The 22625-nt window shown below is 33.8% G+C and overlaps 1 protein-coding gene across 1 annotated transcript in view; it reads right to left on the bottom strand.

Annotated features, from left to right (window-relative positions):
• Nucleotides 1–3540: 3540 nt before the first annotated feature.
• The window catches only part of KIF18A (kinesin family member 18A), a 43817-nt gene continuing 24732 nt past the window's right edge, over nucleotides 3541–22625 (bottom strand). The window contains exons 13-17 of the mRNA XM_033006845.2: nucleotides 22126–22364; nucleotides 9294–9777; nucleotides 8669–8773; nucleotides 5953–6062; nucleotides 3541–4441 (exon numbers count right to left, since the gene is read on the bottom strand). Coding sequence (XP_032862736.2) covers nucleotides 4293–4441; nucleotides 5953–6062; nucleotides 8669–8773; nucleotides 9294–9777; nucleotides 22126–22364 — 1087 coding nt within the window. The 3' untranslated portion in view covers nucleotides 3541–4292. The remainder of the gene's footprint in view (nucleotides 4442–5952; nucleotides 6063–8668; nucleotides 8774–9293; nucleotides 9778–22125; nucleotides 22365–22625) is intronic.

Raw genomic sequence — 22625 nt, 5'->3', positions numbered from 1 at the left:
CCAGTTAGAAATATTCATAGCCTCCCAAGCCTATGCTTCAGATAGCTCCTATGCATTCACTTCCTGCAATGACAATAAGCAAGTAAATGAGTCACAGTACAAACTACACCCTAGTCTTCATATGTTTTCCTAAGAATAACCCAGTGGGACAGGATCCCTAACATCCTTTTCACACTTGCAACAAATTGCCTTTCAGAAAAATCTCTGCCCACTTGGTCACAGGAAATGTCGACCTCTTGGTAAAATAGTCTGCAATAAGCTTTTCTGAAAAGCTGATAGTAGGGACCTATCCTGAAGGCCTGGCTAGGGACCAGGAAGAGGTTAGTAGTGCTCCCAGCTTGTACTAGCAGCGGTTCAACCAAATAAACACAGTGGTCCCTGCTGACTGCCATCACTTTCAGAAGAAAAAAAATAAGACATTGGACTAAGACATATTCCTGATGTAGAACATAGGAAAATAAAACTTTTTTTTTGGCTAAAGAAAGCCTGGACAACATACCTCTGGGTGTATACCGATATTTTTATGCATTGAAGGTCTCGTAACTCCCTTAGTTTGATGGAAAGAGCAATGATAATTTCAATACTGAATATTTTACAAGCAGTGTTCCAATACTCCCCTTTGAGTTGCACAAGGGTACATATAACACTAACATGAAGAATACCATATTAAAGCCAGTACTATTCACATCCAGTTACACACACACAGAGGTATGATAACAGCAACGTATGTACCTCTTCTTATTTTAAAAAGAGGCTTGAGATTTGTATTGCAAAATATACTCAGAAACATTCTATGAAGAAAGAAACTTTTAGGAAGAATTAACGTTACAAAATATTTTTCTTCTCTCTTCTCCAAAATATACTACATACCACATCATTGCAATTTATCTATTTACAGATTTTCTTAGTTTTACACACCAATAATTTAGCATATGAGCTTTTCAAAAAACTAAAGACATAGGTTTATGAGGGGCTGCTTTCCACAATGCAGATAATGCAGCACTGAACTCATTAATGTTCTGTTAATTAGAAAGAGCCATGAATATTAGACCTAAATTTTTGACCCAGACTAATATTTGTTTTAAATAAACTAGCTATCTATATTAAATAAGAAAGCACCATGAGCCAAGATCAGTACTCCTATTGACTTGTATATGCCCAAACATACAGAAGTTGTCATGCATCTCACACAGCAAGTATGATTCACTTGGTACCGATGAAGTATTAGGTATCCAAGACGTCAGACTCTAGAATAGTTAAGGAGAACAACATTTTCTTCAAGTGAATTTATTCTAGAACTACTGCTATTTTTTTTTCACTGAACAAGATTAAATTGACCCAAATCATTTGAATTCTTGATTCAGCCTGACTCATGTTATGTTGTGCAATATTCCGTTACATCCCATCTGGCATGATTTAACAGCGCATGGCACAACAGAGTGAAATCAATTAAATGTATACTTCAGATAAATGCTATTAAATTAGTTTGTAAAGGCAGGCCAACAGGTAACAAGCAATGTAGACTGGCAAGAAAATAAAATGAGTTATATCATACCTCCTCTGCTTCCCAAACATGCTTTGCTTTCTACCTAAAAGGAAATTGGCACTCTGACAAAAAACTTACTAGGCACTGAGAAGTTCTGCACCAGCACTGTGTATGGAATGTGCTCTGAAGCACCTTCTGCTTATCAAGTCCAGATATGTTCATAGTATATAACAAAATAAACGTACAATTACTAGAACAGATTATTAATCAACAGCAACCTGAAATATGAAAATTCTGCTTCAATCTAATTCCTGGAAACATTTATTTTATGCTCATTTTAAATGGTAAATACATGCCTAGCCCATAAACTTGTAATCAACATCTGGTTAGTAGATAGGAACACAAGTCAATTCTCATCTCATTGTGCTAATTTTCTCAACTTTTTTTTTTTTAAGTCCCTGGAAGTGCTGCAAGTCAATCAAGTCAATCCCACTCACGGGTATGCAAAACATATTAAGAGAAGATGAGATCTCATCAGTTCTATGTTTTGCCTGTGTATCAAAATGTTGCATGCACAAGCTCATCTCAAAACCTTTCAAAATTGCTGGGAACATTTAAGTGCAAGTCTTGCATGCCACAAAAACTATGCACATTACAACTACATTTATAAGCAAAGCCCAGCATGCCTCTTGCAGATGTGAAGCAGTACAAGCAAAACAATCTCCCTGTGCACATTTTAAATTAAAGACCAAAAATTGGAAAGAAGTCCCCATAGCCAAAAATGTATGGTCTCTACAATTTTAGCTGTACTTGGTGCCAAAATCATAATAAGTTAAAATTAATTCAAAAAAATCTTGTCATTGATCATGATACAGAAATATTAAAATTATTCCCTCCCCCCCTTCATTCTATTGAAATTACTTATGTCACCTTGCTGGGATGTGGTCAACTCCCAAATTCTAGTTTTTAGATGTTTCCGATGTTTAAAACTTTGTTCATAAAAGTCTTTTCCACAAACAATATTTTCTCGGTCCTCATTATAGTATCAGCATGACCCCAGGCTCACCACAACTGTATCACCTGTTAGAATGCAAATAGGATTCACTTTTTCTCATCTCATTATTTTAACTAGCAATGCCTATTTCTCAAGGTATCGTTGCTTCACTTTGAACTTTCCTGCCGAAGTCAGCCTCTGCAATGTTGTCTGCTCCTCCCACAAGTGGTCCTGAAATCTTATACAGGCAGTTACCATTTCCTCCTTCAGAAGCCTTCTGAAAAAATGCCCCTGTAATGTGTCAAGAATAAATATGTAAACAGTTGATAACTGGGGGGAGATTTAACTGGGAAGAAAGTTTATATTAGTTTGACCAGATATCAGAGACTGTAGAGAAAAAAAAGAAATGTATAAAACTATAAACATTTGGAATATTGAAACGATTTTAAGAACAAATTTCATAAAAGCTATTAGACCATGGAGTCCAGATCTCTGCTGTGACAGGAAAGTTTGTGATAGAATAACAACAATCACCTGTGAAGCCCTTTTGAGCCCATTACTATTGCTGAAAGCCAGAACATTCTTCTGCAGCATACTTTGTGTTGCTTAACTGATTGGGTTGCAAGATCCTAGCTTCAGACAGTTGTTTGACACCACTGGAACTACTTAGTGGACTTCTTCCACTACTTCTCCTTAGTTTGGGGAAATTCATGTGTACACTTAAATTTGCACAGACTAAACACACTAGAATGAGGTACCTAAGGGTGGGCAGGCTATCAAGGCTACAATACGACTATATACATATATATATATATATACACACACATATATATATACATATATCACTACATCTCAATATTAATAATTTATGTAATATGAACTATGGGTACATATAACAATACTTGTTAAAATTAATTCAGACATTTTTTTAAATGGAAGAAGAGAGGCAAAAAGGTACATTTTTTTTTTTCCTAGAAGTCCAATTCACGTAATATTACTCTTATTAAAACCAAAAATTTATTAGAAGTAATTAAGGTAATTATCCTTTCTACAACTGAATTAAAAAACTGAAAAACAAAACAGGAGCACATACAACCAAGTAACAGACTAAAAACAGGAAGGCTAAAAAAAATTTAGATATAGTACTTCATTACAAACACTTCTCAAATATTTTTGTCTCCTGGTACTACATTAGTAGTATCTATCCATGATAACATATCTTAGATTAAATTGGCATCCTAATGCTAAGCATAAATGCATTTTGATATTAATATCCGTTTGACTTGCTTCCAAACGAAAAACAGTTTTAACATTAGGAAGTTTCAGTGAAAATAATTTAAGCAGGTCAAAAGAATTTTTCTAACATTTCTATCACAAAATTCTCATTAAAAAATTAAGACTGACTGTAGATAAGCAATTTAAAGTAGCATCTAAAAATTACAGCACCATCGATCCCCTTAAAGACTTGTATTGTCTGAACTATTAATCTGTTAGTCGTAAACACAGGGAAACATTCACAAAGATTACGGCAATAGGTATACTGTGCACTTTTCCATTACCAAGTCCAAACTAAATTTTATTCATTTGTTAGTATACAAAAGACATTTGTAACCTTTAATAGGAGACAAAACAAGAACTAATTTATTTTGGAATTTAACAAAATCCTTGTATTTCCAAAAAGTGGTTCTTTCTGAAATAGTGCATTACTGAGACATATATTTAATACAAAACAATTCACAAGAGGAAAATTGAAGTCTCCCATTTCTCATTTGCTATGCATCAATCCTCCTTGAAATATGGATGAACTCAGAACTAAATCCTATTTTTTTTCTTACAAACACGAAGTAAAAGATTTTTTGATGTCCTTGATTTAACACCCAATGCTACGTTTCCTTCTGAAAAGCTTCTAACTAGGTGTGTTGGTACATCCTGTTCTTGCTTCAAGCTCCTTGTTTTAATTCCTAGTAAAGAAAGAAATGTTATTAGAAATATGAAACTCATTCAGTAAACATAAGCAGAATTTGGCTTAGCAGGATCTACTTTTCAGAGCATGTCTAAGAGTTTTTACATATATTTCTTGTCCCTATTGAAAGCCTACATTTTTGTATATCAAAATTAATCACTCTCAGCTCAGTAATCCAGTATGCTAATTTCCTAGAAAGTTCAGTGATTAGAATCTCAATTGGCACAAGATGCTATTAAAAAGACACAGTGGTCTATATAAAAATGTAGAAATATATTTATATAATAAAGAGGATTGCTAGAATTTAACAGTATTGAAAAATGAACACTATATCATTAGAGAAAGTTTCGTCTATTTAATCTGAAAGCAGCTCTTCGTTTTGAGGATTTGGTCATATTTCATTCTGCTGTAATGCATGTTTTTAACTGAATGTAAAATACATTTTATTTTCAAACTTTGAAGAATCAAAAAACCCTATTCTCTATATTCAGAATGTGGTGCTTTATTACATAGTTTTTTAATAATACCAGAGTTGTGACTGATAACCCAGTCTTTAGTAGTAGAAATTGATACCTATGTAACTGTATGCACTTTGCCAAATAAGTAATGATCGGTTAGACAATGCTTAGCCTCAGATTTACACGTTTCAGAAAGTTTTTTGTAATAGAACCCTAACATTTCTTATGAATGAAGAATAATACCTATTCGTATGTACTTGTGCCCTCACATCAGTTCTTACATAAAAACATGTTTGTGCTGTAAAACTGGCATATTGCCTATGCTACTGCAAAAAGCTACGTGATTGGACTATTTCCTAACAGCAGACTAAAACTTCAAATAATCTTTGATCTCAGCTGAACCGCCCAAGAAACTGGACTAAGAAAGATCAATAAGTGTATTTCCAAAGTCAGAGAAGAAAAGGAGACATGTGGGTAGTATTATTATCAGCAATACGTTAGAAGCAAAATAATTACTAAGTATTGCTTTAAAATAATTTTTCCTCAGCTATTGTGTTGGCCCAAAATAGTCCCAAAGTTTAAGTAATAAATTTCTGAAAAAAACCCATCTCTGCAAAGACAGATCCGTGCAGTGTTACAAACCAAAGCAAGCAGTTAAAAACAGGTATGGAAATGATTAGAGGATTTTATTTCTTGACAAATCACACTTGGTAAAAATAAAATTGGTAATAAAATTCACCAAACTTCTCAACAAGTACACAAACAGTTTTTGGTGGAAGACCTTAACTCTTAGGAAAAGGTTTTCCCAATAAGGCTGTACTAATACTGAGTGTTGATTAGATCCCATCTTGATAACTGATTAAACACTCTGATTTATTTATTTATTTTTTTACTGAATGGATATACTGTTCAAACAGATGGGTTGGTGGACTGATCAGAGAAACGCACGCTGTTAGAAGTGACAAAACCTTGAATATCAAACTTAATTTTGAACCTCCTGTACACACACAGTTACCAATGCATTATCATACATTTAAGTTTTGACACTTACCTGCCATACTGGGTACTCGCAAAGCTCTATGGCTTAACAAGACCTCTTGTCGAATGCGTTTTGCAGAAACAGGGTCTTGCAGGCTGCCTAATGCAGTATTTGATGTAGAACTTGAAAAATATCCAGAAAAGAGTTAGCTTTCACTAAAGCAATTAAGCTACATTACTGTAGTTTAGGTCTTGCAATGTAGAAATACGTTAAATTATGTTATCTAGTATTAGTAGCTCATAACAATGTAAAGAATAAACTAATGTATTTATGATGTATATATGGATATTATTCTCCTTTTTCCTTTTTAAAAATTTAAAAGAAAGCTTGAACTGTGAAATTAAGAACTAGTATTGCCACTTATGTTAAAATGTGACCAATATGCCACATTTTTTAGGAAGCCACAGAAGTCAGTTTGATGGTCATTGCACACAAATTATACTAAGAAATAATCTTAATGCACGTACAAAATCCTTGAAATGACCAAGCTGTCTTTATTGAACAAATTGTATTTTCTTATTGCTATAATAATTTTTCTACAGCCTCCAACAGTTGGAGGGGGTGGCTTCACAGCAGACAATACTTTTTAGGTAACCTGCAAAAAGGCTATTCCAGCTTCAGATTCATTAAAGACAAAACCTCTATATTTTACAGACTTTTATGTGATGGACTTTAGATCTACAGTGAAAATTATGGACCTATCTGAGCTCATCCCTTTACACTTGCCTTGGTGACTTCCCTGGTTCCAGTCTGTAAGACAGCCTCATAAACAAGTTAATTCTATTTATGTCCCAAGTTTCCATACTTTTCCCATTCCTCTAATGATATTAAATTCTTTCTACTTTATAGTCCCTTAACTTATACTTGTTTCCCTAATAATAACTTTCCATCTAAATGAAAATATATAGCAATTAGTAAGGAGTAAGACGTGCCTTGTGCCAGTCCTAAGATCTATTCATACGTGCTTCTTAGAAAGAGAACTTTTGCCAATAAGAACGTAACGTTATTTAGTAAAGGCAGCCTCTGTATTATGAGTGACTTGTCTCTTATCCCTTGTCCTAGCAATACAACTGTTTCAAATTATTTTTCTAACGTAGAGAGTATGTCTGAAATTCATGTTTTTATTCTAATGTTAGTAGGAGATGAATGACTGGAGTGAACTACTTCAAACAAGGAAAGCATGGTAGAGCGAAGGGGGAAAAAGAAGAGAAAAGAAAGTACATGCTATCTGAAAAGCAACAGCATATTCCTTTCCTTCATCACAAATAAGATGATGTAATTCCTTGTCTTTATCACCAACTATTAGACAAAGCCATAAAGAGTTTTGGTTTGCAGACAGTTTACAGTCTGAGACAGCAGAAATAATTCCCCCAAAATGAATAAAAGTTATGGGATTTTACTGTAGTGTTATTCTAACTTGGGAACTAGGATATACGTGTTTGAGACACAGAAGGAACAAAAATGAAAGAATAGAAAGAGCTAGTCTTTGGGGAAGAGATAAGCATATATAAGTTTGGAATCATTACACAGTTACTACAAAAATACTACTCCTAAAGTTTGTCTTAGAACATTTACCTTAAAATATATCACGCTCCAAAAGTTACCATACCTCTCCCTAAGGAGAATCTAGAAAACTAGCTCAGTTTCATAGAGCAGGTGATTTATTTTGCTAAAATCATAATCAGCTACTTGAAAAATTGAAAATATGAGTCTCTCTTCTCATCCTAGAGCAATATAGTTTATTCCTCCTCCTAAAGCAATCCTAGAAAAACAGTTCATAACAATAATCAATAACAATTAGAATAGGAACATTAAATTGGTTTGGTTAAATCTGTGATCTTCTAGGAAGGTTTTCTATCTTAAAGATGCTAATAAACCAAAAAAGTGCTTAAGTTTATTCCCTGTCCTGTGATCCATCTATAGAGCTTATTCCAACAGTCTTGAAACATTCTTTAGAAGACCTACAACGTGGCAGTTCTACTCACTGTCTAGCTATAGATGACTCATGACTTTAAAAAGGTTGTAACAATTTTTACTTTTGGAAAAAGAAAAAAAAAAAGAGCTATTTCATCAGTGCTGATCTGATAGCTAATCCTTAAATACATTAATGAAAACAAACAAAAAAGTACAGTTCCATTGAATGTCTATTCAGTTTTAGCTTTTCTGCTGCTCCTACTAAGAAGCCTCTTTCAGGGTCATAAAACAGAAGTGATGAAATGGGAATTATTCCCAGAGCAGATCACAAAAATGAACTCATAATAACTGAGTCTGGAAATGAATTATCAGAAAAACAGAGGCATTGGCTGCATAAGTATTGTTAAGCATTTTCTCCACTTTTTATTTTGTTAGTTTCTAATGTGTTCCAGCAAAGGCATAACATTTTCAAACAAATTAGATTTTTAATTGATGATGGAATTCCTCTTTTCAGAATTATGTGTCATCTTTCTATTTTGAGTTGACAGCAGATATGGAAGACAGGGTATTAGTTCATACTTGTTAAAACAACAGAAGGTCCTAAACCAAGAGTAAAAAAAGATTCTACGCAACTTGTCAGGAAAAAACCCCATAAATTGAATTGTCAAACATATTTGAGTCAGAACATCTCATATGTAGGTCCAGATGACTTGTATAAGAGGTTTTCAGATTTGAAATATAATACTGAAACTGAATTGAAAACATAAGAAATGAATACAAACTCATTTGTATAGAAGAGTTAGTTAAACCTTACCTTAATACCTTTCTTTTTCTCTCAGCAGCAGAAGTCATTGCCATATATGAGGGCTTCTCAAGTACTGAAGTAGGATTTTTGGTTTTTAAGGAAGTGAGACCAAATCTGAAATAAAATAATTATATTCTTGTAAAACTTATTCTGGGTAGAAGTCAAGTGAAATTGTTCTTAATTGTAAATAAATATATGTTAAGTTGAAAAATAATACTGGAAATTTGTTTCAATAATATTACTCAAGGCAGCTCTACAGGACTTCACAAATACATGGCAGCTTTAAAAATGGCATCTCTAAGTGCCAAAGATGTTAAGGTGTCCATTTTAAAGACAGAAAAAATAAGGCTTAGAGTAAGTAACTTGACTAAAGCATCACAAACAATTTCAAAAATTTTCTTTTCAGTACATATCCTGTAAAACAAGATAATCTTTCAACTTCATTTGTTGTTGCTAACATACCATTGATTTCAAATAATAACAGAATTGAATCTGATGCTGATTAAAACCGAGGGTTTGATTTTCAAAATGTTGGGTTTGCAAATAAAGTTGAGATCAGTAGAAAAACCCATGTGAGGATGAACAGGACTAATTTCTTTGGGTAATATTCCTTGCCCATATAAACGGAGAATACCTTTGCAGGATGCTGCTGTTGCATGTCTGTGACTCCTTCATGGGTGAGTCAGTAGATGTTTCAGTTGTTTTACCTGTGTCTTCATACAGAATTACTGTTGAGTTCATGTCAGCTTCATCGCACTCTGGGATTATGTCACAGGTAGAGTTCATAATACTTGTCTTTTTCACTGGCATATCTATATTACATGCATTAGCTTTCTGAAGGCTTGCAAGCTGTAAAGCTTTCTTGACCACAGTCTCTGTACAGCAGTTTTGTACTGGCTTTCTGCAGTATTCTGGCGTGTACACAATAGGGCGGACCTCCTTGGTAAGAGAATCCTCCAGATGAGAGAGACTGGAGTACTTGGATGCAGCAGGACTTTGAGCTGTGACTGGAGAGTCCATTAGTTTCCGCCTAGTTCTTTTCTGTGGTGGTACTGCATATTCTACTGTTTGTTGCGTATTTTTATTAATTTCTTCTGATGGTGTACCAAAAGTTGTACCTGTGCAACATAGGCAACAATGATTAGCACATTTACCTATCTTTACCACTTAAATATTATTTTTTCCCACCTCTTCCATGATGAAATATGTTTATTAGTAAATATTTATTCACACCTTAATTTGACTATATAACTGAAATTATTTCAATTGCAGTATTGTCCAGATGGTAGCATTTGTTCTGTGGCACTCAAAGTATTATAAATATGCATAGGCTGGTATAGTTAATCCCAGAGATATTATAAGTAATCACAAGTACGATATGACACATGACAACAGGGAATGAAAGAGTATCGAAAATGATTGCATTATCATGACAAACTCTTAATTTAGTTTAAAATGGTATTATCACAGTAATCTACATCTGACTCCTGATCCCAGCCATTGTTTCCCCTAGCATGTACCATGCAGTAGAATGAGAGAGACTGTTGTAAAAGGAAAGACACTGAATCACTTAATGGGGCAAAATTCTTTGACATTGCAAATGAGAAAGTAGTGTTTTAGAAAAGGGGAAAGAAAGAAGTTACTTGGATCCCATCATCTCAATATATCAACTCTGGAAAGAAAGCTCTTTACTAAAAATACCACCTGCGAAAATAACAAAGCAAGCAATGCAGCAGTAATTGGCCATTCCCATTTATTCCAATTGACACTATTTTTCTTGAAGTGTCATAACATTTTTATTTTCAAGCAGGTGGTAATAAATGCAATCTCCAAAGTAAGAGAGAAAAGGACTCTCTTAAAGCTTTCAGTAAAGGAGAATAATATCAAGACACAGTCTGATGTTCATTTGAATAGCTAGGCTTGTGGTGACTTCAGTAGTTAGTAAAAAAAATTAAGGAGTTGTTTGCTTTGTACTTTTTTTTTTTTTTTTTTTGTTAAACAAATCAAGAGGAGAGGGCTGTCAAAACCTCAAGTGCTTTTATATTTAAATTTAAGTGAAAATTTTTTAAAAATTCAGGTAGCCTACTATCCTTAAAATGTCTACAGGTTGGTCCCACTTCAGCTGGTAGCCACAGCATCATAATTCCCTTTCCTACATTGCCTACTCCATTCCTATAAGCAACTAAACTGTAAAAAGAGCTCCTGATTTTTAAATTGCTGCAAGTTACTTGGAAATTAACTATGTATTCATATAAAAATGTTGATAAATATTTCTTCTAAAATTCCATTCTATTTTTGCCTCAGAATAATCAAGTTAGTTTGAACTCCTCAGTCCTTTTAGCTATTCCATAAAAGTTCTTTGAAGAGAAGGAAAATTGATTAAAAATATGTATTGTGTTATTCTCCCCCCCATTGATTTTTTACAAAAAGCAAAGCTTAAATGATTGTATTATTTTCTCTATTTACCACTTCTCAGTCACCATTTAATTTTGACCTCGTTGCCCAGTTGCACCCCAACTTGCCACAGGTGAGACTTTAAGAATGCTCATTCCCCAAGTACCCTCAGAAATCAGAAATCTTAGGGAAAGGGCCCAGGTAAGAGCCTCATTGAAGGAGAGTCAAAGGGTGATCTCAGCACCAGTTTTCTGTCCACACTTTAGAACTAGACATACCATATGATGGATTCCTCATGCCCAGCTACAGAAGATGATGCCCAATTAGAAGATACATATTAGAGCTGTGAGGAGACAGGAAAGGATTTAAAGACTACCATGAGACCTAGACCTGTTCTGAGAGGATAAAATGGGTAGTATCCAAGTCTGTACAAGTAGCAAGTAAATTATAAGGCAATATATAGGCCACAAATCTATTCTATGTTGCCAGAACTTAATTCGATAATGAAACCATTAACAAAACAAAGCAAACATTTATTCCTCACTCGAGGGCTCAGTTTCAGGAAGAACATTGTTTAAACTATGATGGTTCAACAAATATGAATCATCTTATCCAACAATGCATAAACAATCAAAGCAGGTTATAATTTAAACTAAACTGTTTATGGGAAAAGATGCCTGGACTATTATGTGAACAACTACAACACTATAATGCTGTTTTCAGCTTTGAAGAAACATAGAAAACCCAGGCCTGAGAGGACTACTTAACCTGAAATAACTGAATCGTGAATTTGTGTGTGCATATGACCGTGTACACTTCACTTCACTGTATAAATGTAAAGTTTTGGGTTTTTACTTTTTTTTTTTTTTGGTGTTGTTAAAATGCAAAAGGTATTATTTTTCTCATACTTAATCTTACTCTAATTTGTGATCAGCATTCACCAGGTAAAGTGCAGCAGGTTGCTGAGACACAGTAGCCTGATTGTAATCTAAACATTAAGCTAAAATCAGAATATTGTCCCTGAGCAGTGAAAGGGAAAGTGAAGTAAAACAGGGTCTGTGTGTCCCCTGAATGATTTTCACTTCCAACATGAATAATATAAGTCTACTTCAGTGAAGACACTTTTCTCGAAGATATGGTATGATTTTGTGGGTAACAAGGAACAAACTTATTTATGGACCATTGTCAGTATGGAGTCTGTGACACTATCAACAATGCTATGCTTCATTAACGTGAATGCTCTTTAACTTTGGTTTCATGAGTACAACGTTATTTTTTTTTTATGTAAAAGACTAACATTTTCTTCTTTCAAAGAAAATATTTTCTAGTCATCAGAATCAAAAATCGAGACCAAAACTTTCTTTTAAAGATTTTTTTTTTTTGACAGCTTATATTCTTAAATACAAGAATAAGCTTTATCTAAGGATTCCAGTCTAATGTTTGAAATAACTACCTACTAAACATTTCAGGACATGTTTTAAATTATTAATTTATTAGATTTTCCTCCTTCTTATATCTGAAAGTGTGTGTTTCGGGAAAAATAATGGTGAGAATTTTATTTGTCTGTTACATTAGGGCAGGGAGGTTCCAGTTTCAGAAAGTTTGCTTACTGTAAGATGCTGAGGTTTTGCTAATGTCCTAAAGTTAATAGGAAGGAAGTCTGATGGAGAAACATTTTGGTGAGAGTGCCAAGTTTTAGAAGCTTCTCCAGGACTAAATACTGGAAGCATTTTAAAATTAACTGTAAATGCAAGCATTTAAACCATGAACTAAATAGGTAAAGAACACAAAAGTATTGCCATCATTAATAATTTGTTGAATTTCATCATAATGAACAGTATTTCATACTGTAATAAGTACATTAATAAAAAGACAGTTGCAGCAATTCTATATAGGACAAATATAAGCAGTTAGTAAAAACCCAGACCTATTTTTAAAATCTATTTATTTCTGGAGTAAAACTCATCGCAAAAGAAAGTTAAAACAAAACTAGCTTTTCTTGCCAGTTAAGTATTGGAAAGCATATAAAATATTCAAGAAGTGTCCCTTCTCAAAGCCTCTTGTGAAAGCATTAAGTTGCTCCTAACACAGTAAACTACCAAGTAAACAAAAATATCACCAGAACCATCATATTTAACTTAGTTTCACTAAATGACATGAACCAAATATGTGACAAAAAAAACAACCCCAAAACCACAATTCCATGACGGATTGCTGTATACAGCTCCAGTTATGACCTAAAGTAAACAAATACATCAAGAAAAACATCTAAACCCTCAAAATAAAAGACTACCAATGTTTTTATTTCTGTCTTAAGAAGGAAGCAAGATACTGGAGCCAGTTAATTTTATGCAGGTGCTCTTAATAGCTGCCATTGGGCATTTTAAATACAATGGGCTCAGACAAGAATAGATGCTACAAACCCACTAAACTTATAGATTTCATATGACTTCAAACAGTCACATCATCAAAAGTATTTCTCCATAAAAAAAAAAAATCATTCTTTATTTCTTTTTGTGAGAACCTATTTTCAAACACTTCAAAACTACTTAGTATTATTAAAAACACTGATATTCAGAGGCATACTTTACAATTTACATGTATAAAGATCTGTACTGAAAGAAACTTTAATAGCACTAGCTGACACAAAAGTAATATGCCTCAAACTGAAACACCATACCATGCCACGCCTTTCCTAAATATTAAGTTAATACAATTTTAGCATAACTTTTTCTAAACAAGAACCAAATATTTCAGCAAACAATTTTAGAAAATGCAGTCATCTGTCACTATGTGGGTTATATTGCAACAGGACAGCTAGAACTAGTGAAAACTAGTTCCCCTAAATTCTGTTCAAGAAAGGAAAACAAAAACGCTCCAGAACAAAGGACTTAAAGTTTTAAGTGGCAAGCATGAACTTCCAGTATTAAAGCAACACAGAGGGGACATTCATTTCAAAGCAGGTCATGCCTACTAAAATCAAAGTGTTTGTATGACAATTTCAGTCAATGCTTTCTCTCAGGATACTCAATTTTAACATGATATTATCGAGTGTTTGTAGGTGGGATGTATGTATATGTATGTATATAGCACATGCTTTATATTATTCCAATGAATAAACGCAGAAAATTGAGACAAAGTACATTTCTAGTTAGGAATTGAGATAGTATATAATATGTCAGTAAAATACCACAGATGAAGCTAATAAGGTGTTATTTTTTTTTTCTTACAGTAACAAACAGTAGATAACCCATTCATGTCACAAACTAATTTTAACTCTAAGAGCCATACTTACCTCCCACAGAACAACTACACTGTTGAACTCACTGTAGCATGCTGTGGCAAATCCCATAAGTATAAATAGGTTACAAAATACAGATTTAACAAACTAAAAAAATATCTACTGGTAATTATTACATACGATTGGTTCAGTGGGATTTCCCAGTGCATTGGAACTGGAACCTGGAAGTCAGCTGACTCTAGCTTTGTCCTGTTATCACTGTCTTAGGAGTGTGTTACTGGGAACTACTAAATACAGGGTACTGAAGATGCCATAGTGGTGGATCAAGTATGGCTATTCATATTTTCTTAAAGAAAAATTTAAACATTTCCAGAATTGATGCCTAATGCTAAACATGAAGCACTGTCGTTACTTTTCTACTGAAAGAAAAATGATACATTACAACTCTAAAGAAAATCTCCAAACCTGTTCCATAATAAGGCAGGGAAATGATAATGTTTATGGTTTGTATTGGCATCACATTTTATGTCCAGTTCAATCTTTTGCATCAGAAGGATCATCACGATACAGTTACATTAAGTTTACTTCCTTATTTCATATACAAAAATGAATCACTATGTTTTACAGAAAAATCCACAGTTAACCTGATGGAGTAGCTCAGAAGAAAAATTCAGATGTTGTATTTCCTTTGCTAGTGCTGTCAGCTACCACACCTCTCAAAAAAAGCATTTTTCCAAATATGTTGTAAAGAAAACATCACATTTTGCTAATCTTTAATTTCAAGCTGATTATTATAATACATAATTGTCAGAATTCTTTTAGATGTTATTTTTTCTAAGAGACTCACTCTGAAATTAAAAATATAAGTTACCCTCCACTGACCAACCTCTCCCTACTAAACGATATGAGGTGGTTTTGGTCATTACTTTGTTGTGTTATCTGTCCCAAAATACTAGGCAGAAGAACTTAATTATCAGGAGTATTGGATATTTACAGTCCTCTGAGTTAATATGAAAAGCAGAATGCAGTATTTGCTAAACATGCGTCACGGCAAAAGTGAGGATAGTTCATGACAAAATGACTCTGATGAATCGGGTTAGCTCTAATTGATGTTTAGGACAAAATAACGGCCAAGACTTTTCTTCTGGAACTCATGTTAATACATGCATAAGGGGATTATTTCTGGAAACTGTGCTAAATTAAGCCTACCAGGTTGTTTTACTAAAGTGAAATAAAATATTAATATATTAATTTCAATAAACATTTCTGGGCTACCAATGATTGATCCAATTGCAATACTAATCATACATTTTCATTCTTTTAACAACTGACTCATGGAATTCCAAATTGCAAATGAGGTCTAGTGAACACATTTCAATTATTTAATATTCATGTGACCCAAAGGCATCACAGTGAAGGCCAGTTTCACAACAGTTTTGCAAACAACTGCTGTGAACTGAAAAAGGCTAAAATCCAGGCTGCATCCTTGAGAGTTCCAGTGGTCAGGTGTACTATTTTAAGTATCTTTTTTTTTGAATGCTGTGTCAGGTCATATAGAACAGTGTGAAGAAGATGCTCAATATCAGCTATACACCAGACACATACTTTTACTACAAACAACTACACCCCAATTTTTCCTGCTATGCAAAAGAATAAATTGACTTTACTTTTGGATGTTTGTGACAAGGAGAGGTAATGGATTTTTTTTTTTTTTTTTTTTTTTCCTGTAAATCAATTCCATTCTCTCAATGGTAATGTACAGTAAGACTTCCGGAAATGGAATGCCTGAAACAATGCCAAGAACTTTCCCATTCACAGAAATACTTGCAAATACCAGTGAGAGCTCTCCACCCATCAGTCCATACTCTATGAATACTGTATGGCTCCCCATTAGCCAACACCCAGAAATGGGGGCCTGAATATGTTTTTAAACGAACTTACATTGCTTCCATAACTTGTGCTTTACTTGAGACAAATAGTTGAGTTGTTCATGAGGTTGCACATTTGTGGTTTCATGAAGCATACACAAACTTAACCTAAATTTTTAACATATTTGTAAACAAAAATGATAGTAGAAAACCAGCATTTCTTCTACAAAACAATTCTAATTTATAATTAAGGTCAGAATATATAGTTAGCATGGGTGGATGCTTAAAAATGGAAGCATACATTGATAAAACAATTGTTTAGAAGATATCTTCCCCATTAATATCAAGTAGAAAGTATGGCTAAGACATGTTACAGAAAACCCGTGTTAAGGCTTCATAATGAAAGAGAGCAAGAGTAGATGTTCTCAAAAGAATGTGTTTTCAATCATATTTTAAGAAACAAAAATAAAATTAACAAGGAAAACAACTATTTTGAAAAGTATAATGTGAATACACTCAGGATAAACTACTGCTGTGCAAATATTTAAAAGTAATTTTTATTTGAACAACTTGAAATTAAAAGATAGTTCAAATATTTTAGATTAAATCTGATGGTATTTAATTTTACTTTTAAAATCCTGAAGTGGAAGAAGAAGAAAATAATATAAAATAGGCACAATCAGATATTTATGAATCAGATACTATGTTAAGTTCTTTACAAAATGCTCCTTGAATCATTACATGTAGTGTGCTAGCATGCACGGCCAAACAACTGCTTGTTAGATCAAATGACATGTCATGCATAGCTGCATTAACATGGCACTGTCTTAACAAACCAGGACAACAAGGAACATTACCTTAGGACAAAATGGTGAATTTTCTGAGAGCTATTTCTGGTACCCATGGTAGTGCTACCGTAGATACGGACGACTACGCAGTATGACTTGGTTGGACGAGGTTGCTGATTAACAGTCAGCTAGTAGCATACATCGCAGACTCTCAGAGCAAGACATTTTACAGAAAGTGCTTAAAGGTTTCAAAGATTAAAGGAAAAAAAAAAGTCAGAAAGAGGTCTATTCCTGTAGTGAATCACTCATAAAGCAAGCTTATGAGCTTTAATTAGCTTTCTCTAAAAAATCAGAGTTTTTAAGCACAAGAATTGACTATCTTGAGAACTTGACCATAAAAACAGATGTGAAACGAATGGCCAGAATATCTTGATCTTTTCCTCTCTCACTATGACTTTATATTATTTAATACATAGGAGACTCTTCTGAAGGAAGAAATCTTCATTAGAAATGAAGATTGCTGCATTACTGGAATTCAACTGAGTTTCCTTGGTATTTTGAAACTCTTTCTGTAAGAGCCTTTCAATAAAACCTGGAATAAAAATCCCTACCCTTTGATCTTAGCTACCCTTCCCTTTACTCTTCTTATATTCTTTTTCCACATCAACTACTAGTTTGACTTCCTTCTTCAGGATCAGCTAACAGAATGTAGTTAATTTCCAACAAACCCATGAGCAGTTAAATCCCTGCTTTCACAGCTTTTTCTATTCTACGGAAATTATTTAGCTGCTTTGGCCTTTGGGGACAGTGCTTATAACCAGAAGTTATTTATGTGACTTGAAGCCTTTTAATTTTTATGTGAAAACACTTAATAACAACTCATTTGTATTTGAACAATGTCATGGTTTTCTCTAAAAGGATTGCCAGCAAAAGTTCACAGTGTCATTAAAGAAGTTTCTGCAATGATTAGTGCCATCACGTTTTAGGACATGTAGAATTCTGTAGTTTCCTTAAGTACAGATGTTTTACTGCATCAATACCATTTTAAATGCATAGTGCCTAAACATTAACTTGTAGTTTGTTGACGAATTCAAAATTTCCAAATCCGGATCATGCATGAATACCACATACAACCTTAGATACTTTTGAGTTCAGCAAAAGATATGTAATTATTAACTTCATAAGCTTACACTGACGAGGAACTTATATTTTCCTCAAATCTTAGTATTTTCTGCATGAGTAGCATCCCATTTTTGCAGATGGATTTTATCCCCCCCCAAAAAAAAAATCTTTCATGTGTTAACATAGGTTCAAAAGCAATACATCACATTTGTTACCAGCAGACCTAGTACATGCTCATCCTCTAAGATGCTCTAGACTTACATTTCATATGAAAGAAACACAACTTTACCGCCAATCAACTTCTCTACCCTCTCTCCTAGATGATTTTGGAAAGAAGTTTGAGACTCTAACAGGAAGCTATGTATATGTATACTAAATGGGAGATTTAAAAAAAAAATTATTGCTCTCAACTTATAAAATGAAAAATAAGAATCAAATCACAAGAAATGAACGGCACTGCTCTTTCCTTCTGACAAGATGAAGTCTGTGCAGTTATGTTACATGTGAAATACGGATTTTTATGTTAGGAATCATGACCACTGTGTAGCACATGGCTATTTTTTTTTTTTTTTTTCATCTTGGTGCAAAACACTATATCCTTCCCAACATCTTGAACAAATTATAAATAATAAAATATCAATACGCCAAAGGTGTGAGGGGATTTGTATAAATCTTCCTTTTTATTTGTTCACTAAGTTCTTAGGTCAGCTCTTGCTAACATTTGCCAAGAATATTTCTGAGATGACTTTAGGGAAAAGGAATTGGATTCGTGAATAATTTATTTTATCTTTAAAGGAAAAAAGAAATTACTACATCCTTCCTATTTCTGATTGGGATGCTGCTGTTGTACTACTTAACATTTTCCCATGCTAATGTATTTTTTCTGATTTTTTTTTTCCTTAATAGTCTGTTATATACATTCTGCACAAGAGAAATGGATTTCCATAACATATCATCAGCTAATAGTTCAACACATCTTAAATGTGAATTCAAAGAAGCAACGGAAGAAGATCTATTTCACTGCATGTATTTCAAGCTCAACAAAGAATTTTTTAAAGCACCAGTGCATCAATTACTTTTCTCCACCCCACTTACCAAGATATATGGAAATGATTGTGTCAACAGCAGTAGTATTTTAGGTAAGGACACAGTAAGATTAAAATGTTACTGTAAAAATATTATTTTAAGAGTTTATTTTTCCCTGAGCAGAGCTGTGCTACTGTTCATGTTTACTTGTTATCTCAGTGTTTTAGAATTAAATAAATGAACGTTAAATTAATAATTTTTAGAACGTTAGTTTCTTCCAGTATGCAAAGCCAATTCTCAATTAAATTCCAACTCTATTTCAAACTCAAATGTCTAATATCAAGTTCTCAGTACTTTAGTACCTAGTAACAGTATGTCTTATTCTGTACAATGACTTATGTTCAGAAATTTTTGCACAACAATGGCCACCTACTGAACAGTAAGTCTTATACTAACAAGCAGTACTGATGGGAAAAAAAGCTGTTGAAGAAAACTGTCTTGATGTTAGGTCACCAACTTAAGCTGCTAAAGAGAGACAGAAGTAGATTCTTAGTGAACATTAAAAATCTTCAGTAATTTGGAAAAGAAATCCTGGCAACGTTCACTAAAATTCTCAACGAATTTATACAACTAGTTGAAGGCAAATGGAAAGAGCACACAGTTGGACAAAGAGCACAGAAGAAATCCTGAGGAGTATCTTGTTAGAAATTATCAGAACCTTTCCTGTAAAGGCTACAAAATTTGGAGGACAGTTTTTTCTACCATGTTTTCTCCTGCATCTAATAAGAGGTGGAAAGGAGTTAAAGCAATGTTTCCTATTCCCTTTTGCAAGGAACAACTAGTAAACAAAAATAAAAATTCCACAAAAGATATCTATGGACATCTTCAAAGACACCATTCACAGCTGATAAAAGTCCATCTTAACAGATAAACATGGTGTTAGTTTACTTAGGCGAACCTACAGTTCAACAACATTTAGAACAAAAGAATAATAGGAAAACCTACACATAAGACTTGCAAGAACCCCTCAAACTATGTCTAATAATTTTAGCGTAGTGAAATGTTGATGCCTCAAAAGTTTGTATGCATAAAAAATAATTTTAATGTTAATTTCAGTAAGAACAGATCTGGCCTCTTAAAACACAGGACTTCAAGAAAGGTGGAACAGAAGTAGATTAATCAAGAACTCAAATGAAGCTTACTAGCATCAGGAATTACACAACAATGATAGCCCACATACGACAAGACAATCTCTACAATCAATATTTAGTTACAAAGCATCTTATACAGTTTACTGGATCTGTATTTGGGTAGATCTCTCTACCTATTCTGTCAGAAAAAAAAAGGTCCCACTAAAAGGAAGAAAAAAAAGTATAACAAGTATGTCTATGATATAAAATAAATACCAACTAAGACCATTGCTTCATGTTTGTCTTGCACATAATACAATACCAATCTCCAAGCGAAAACCCCATTACACTTGAGTTTTGAATTCTTATTTTACAAGTGGTTTAGAGACGTCTCTATTTCTTTCCTTCTACAGTCACAGACTTCTACGTCTACAAATCTTATCTTACCATGTCATAAACGCCACTTTTTAGGCGTTTCAGTTTTTTGTTATAATAAAAAAATCATCAATTTCAGGCAGATAATCACAGTCTAAATAATAAATTAAAATATAGACATATATACACACATACACAGACAACTTGATTTGAAGTAATGGGGCATTTTTTATAATGAGAACTTCTAGTGCTTAAGATTCCAGTGTTCTAGCACTGAAAATAAAATGTTGCAGTATTTGAATTCTCAGATGAGTTATGACAGGAAACAACCCCCACCTCCAAACCCTTCACAAATCTGCTTTGCCATGACAGAATAAACAGATTAGAAAACTAGTTTTAAAAACTATATTATTCTTTTTGTTTAAAAATACAGACAAAACAAGAAAGGAAATCACTACCTTTTATTTTAACGCCTTTCATAAAGCTTTGCAGAATATATTTCCGTTATGATATGACAGTAGCATCATGGTTCCTAATGAACACAATGTCACAAAATGCAGCTACTTGTCACTGCAATGATTGCTGAAAAAGGTTGCCAGCAATCCAAGATCATATCCAGTTTCCTTCTGTATGGGAAATGAGAATGGAACAGAGTGGAAGAGTGCTATAACCCAATGAGGTCCACTACCCTCACACCAAGAAGAAGGAGAAACGGGCAAGCCCACAACAACTTTCAACCTTGCTGAATCCCTGACAAGCATGGGAAGAATAGGAAGTTTAAGTATGTAAGTCCACAAACTTTCTTTTCGTTCCATGAAAACACAAAATCAAACCAACACCAAAAAACCACCACCAAACCCCAAACTACAAACAACCCAACATCACTTCCCTCCCCAAAAAAACCCAGCCCACTATCGACACAATCTGATCTTTACACCACAGACTGGGCATCAACTATCTGGTATGATTAACAGCAACACAAACATATGCCAAGAATCACATACATACTTAATGAGAGGCAATAAATGATTTTGGCAGAAAAATGCTCAACCCTAGAGTGAGCTGTGTAGAGGAAGAAAACTAAAAGAATCAGGGAACTAATTTCACAGTGCTTCAGGGGTCAATGTTCTTCCATGACTACCAGCTTTTGAGAAGCTGAAGTATTATTTATCTGCTTTTCCCTTGTTACCTACGGAAGTCTTTCAACGTTACGGATTATTAGCTGCAATTAAAAAGCCCCAAGTGTGTTGAGTGCTGTCTATCCAGAGCACTAACTATGTTACAACAAGAGGGGAGTTGACTGTTGGCAGAGTGTGTCTAGATGTTGCAAAAAGTAAACTTATATCCTATATTCAATTAAGAATAGTATATAATTCATAGAAAGTGTGTCTGAGGCTTGGTTTTACATTTGGCTTCAATATTTGCAGAAATGTGCATTCGTTGTGTTTATGGGTGATATATAGCTTTTGCAGGAGACATTTAACAGTGTTTCCAACAGAGAACAAATGAATTCTGTACTTACAGCATGGGGTGTTTGGTCTGTTCACAAGTTGTGGGAATGCAAAGATAGTTGACAACTCTAATTCATGGTTTTGATGATGTTCCTTTTCTTCAGTCTGGTCAGCCCAAGCTACCGATTTTTGTCTCAGAATCAGCTGTTCAACCTCCCCAAATTCAGTCTCAGTTACATTATTTGTTAACCCAGCTTCTTTCAAAGTCAGGTACTGCTTGCGAAGAACTGGAAGCAAAGTATTTAATACTCTGCAAAACAACAGAAGGCAAGACAAACATGACTGAATCGTAACTAATCTGATCCTTATTAGCACTGCCACTATTAGGAATACAAGGGGTTTGTTGTCCTCCTCTCCATCCCCCAAGTTCTGCTGTGTAATTTATTTTAATTGATTTTAGGGGAATACCATGACATAGAGGAAACATTCATGACTAAGTAAAGTGATTTTTCTCTTTTGTAATATCTTGTATTTGACTCTAAGCATTTACTAAGTGTAGTTTTTCCTCATT

This window comes from Tyto alba, unplaced genomic scaffold (assembly GCF_018691265.1).
Source record: "Tyto alba isolate M040663 unplaced genomic scaffold, T.alba_DEE_v4.0 Super-Scaffold_8, whole genome shotgun sequence".
Classification (NCBI taxonomy): Eukaryota; Metazoa; Chordata; class Aves; order Strigiformes; family Tytonidae; genus Tyto; species Tyto alba.
The sequence above is the reverse complement of the archived record's forward strand: the minus strand, read 5'-3'. Positions and strand labels throughout refer to the sequence as shown.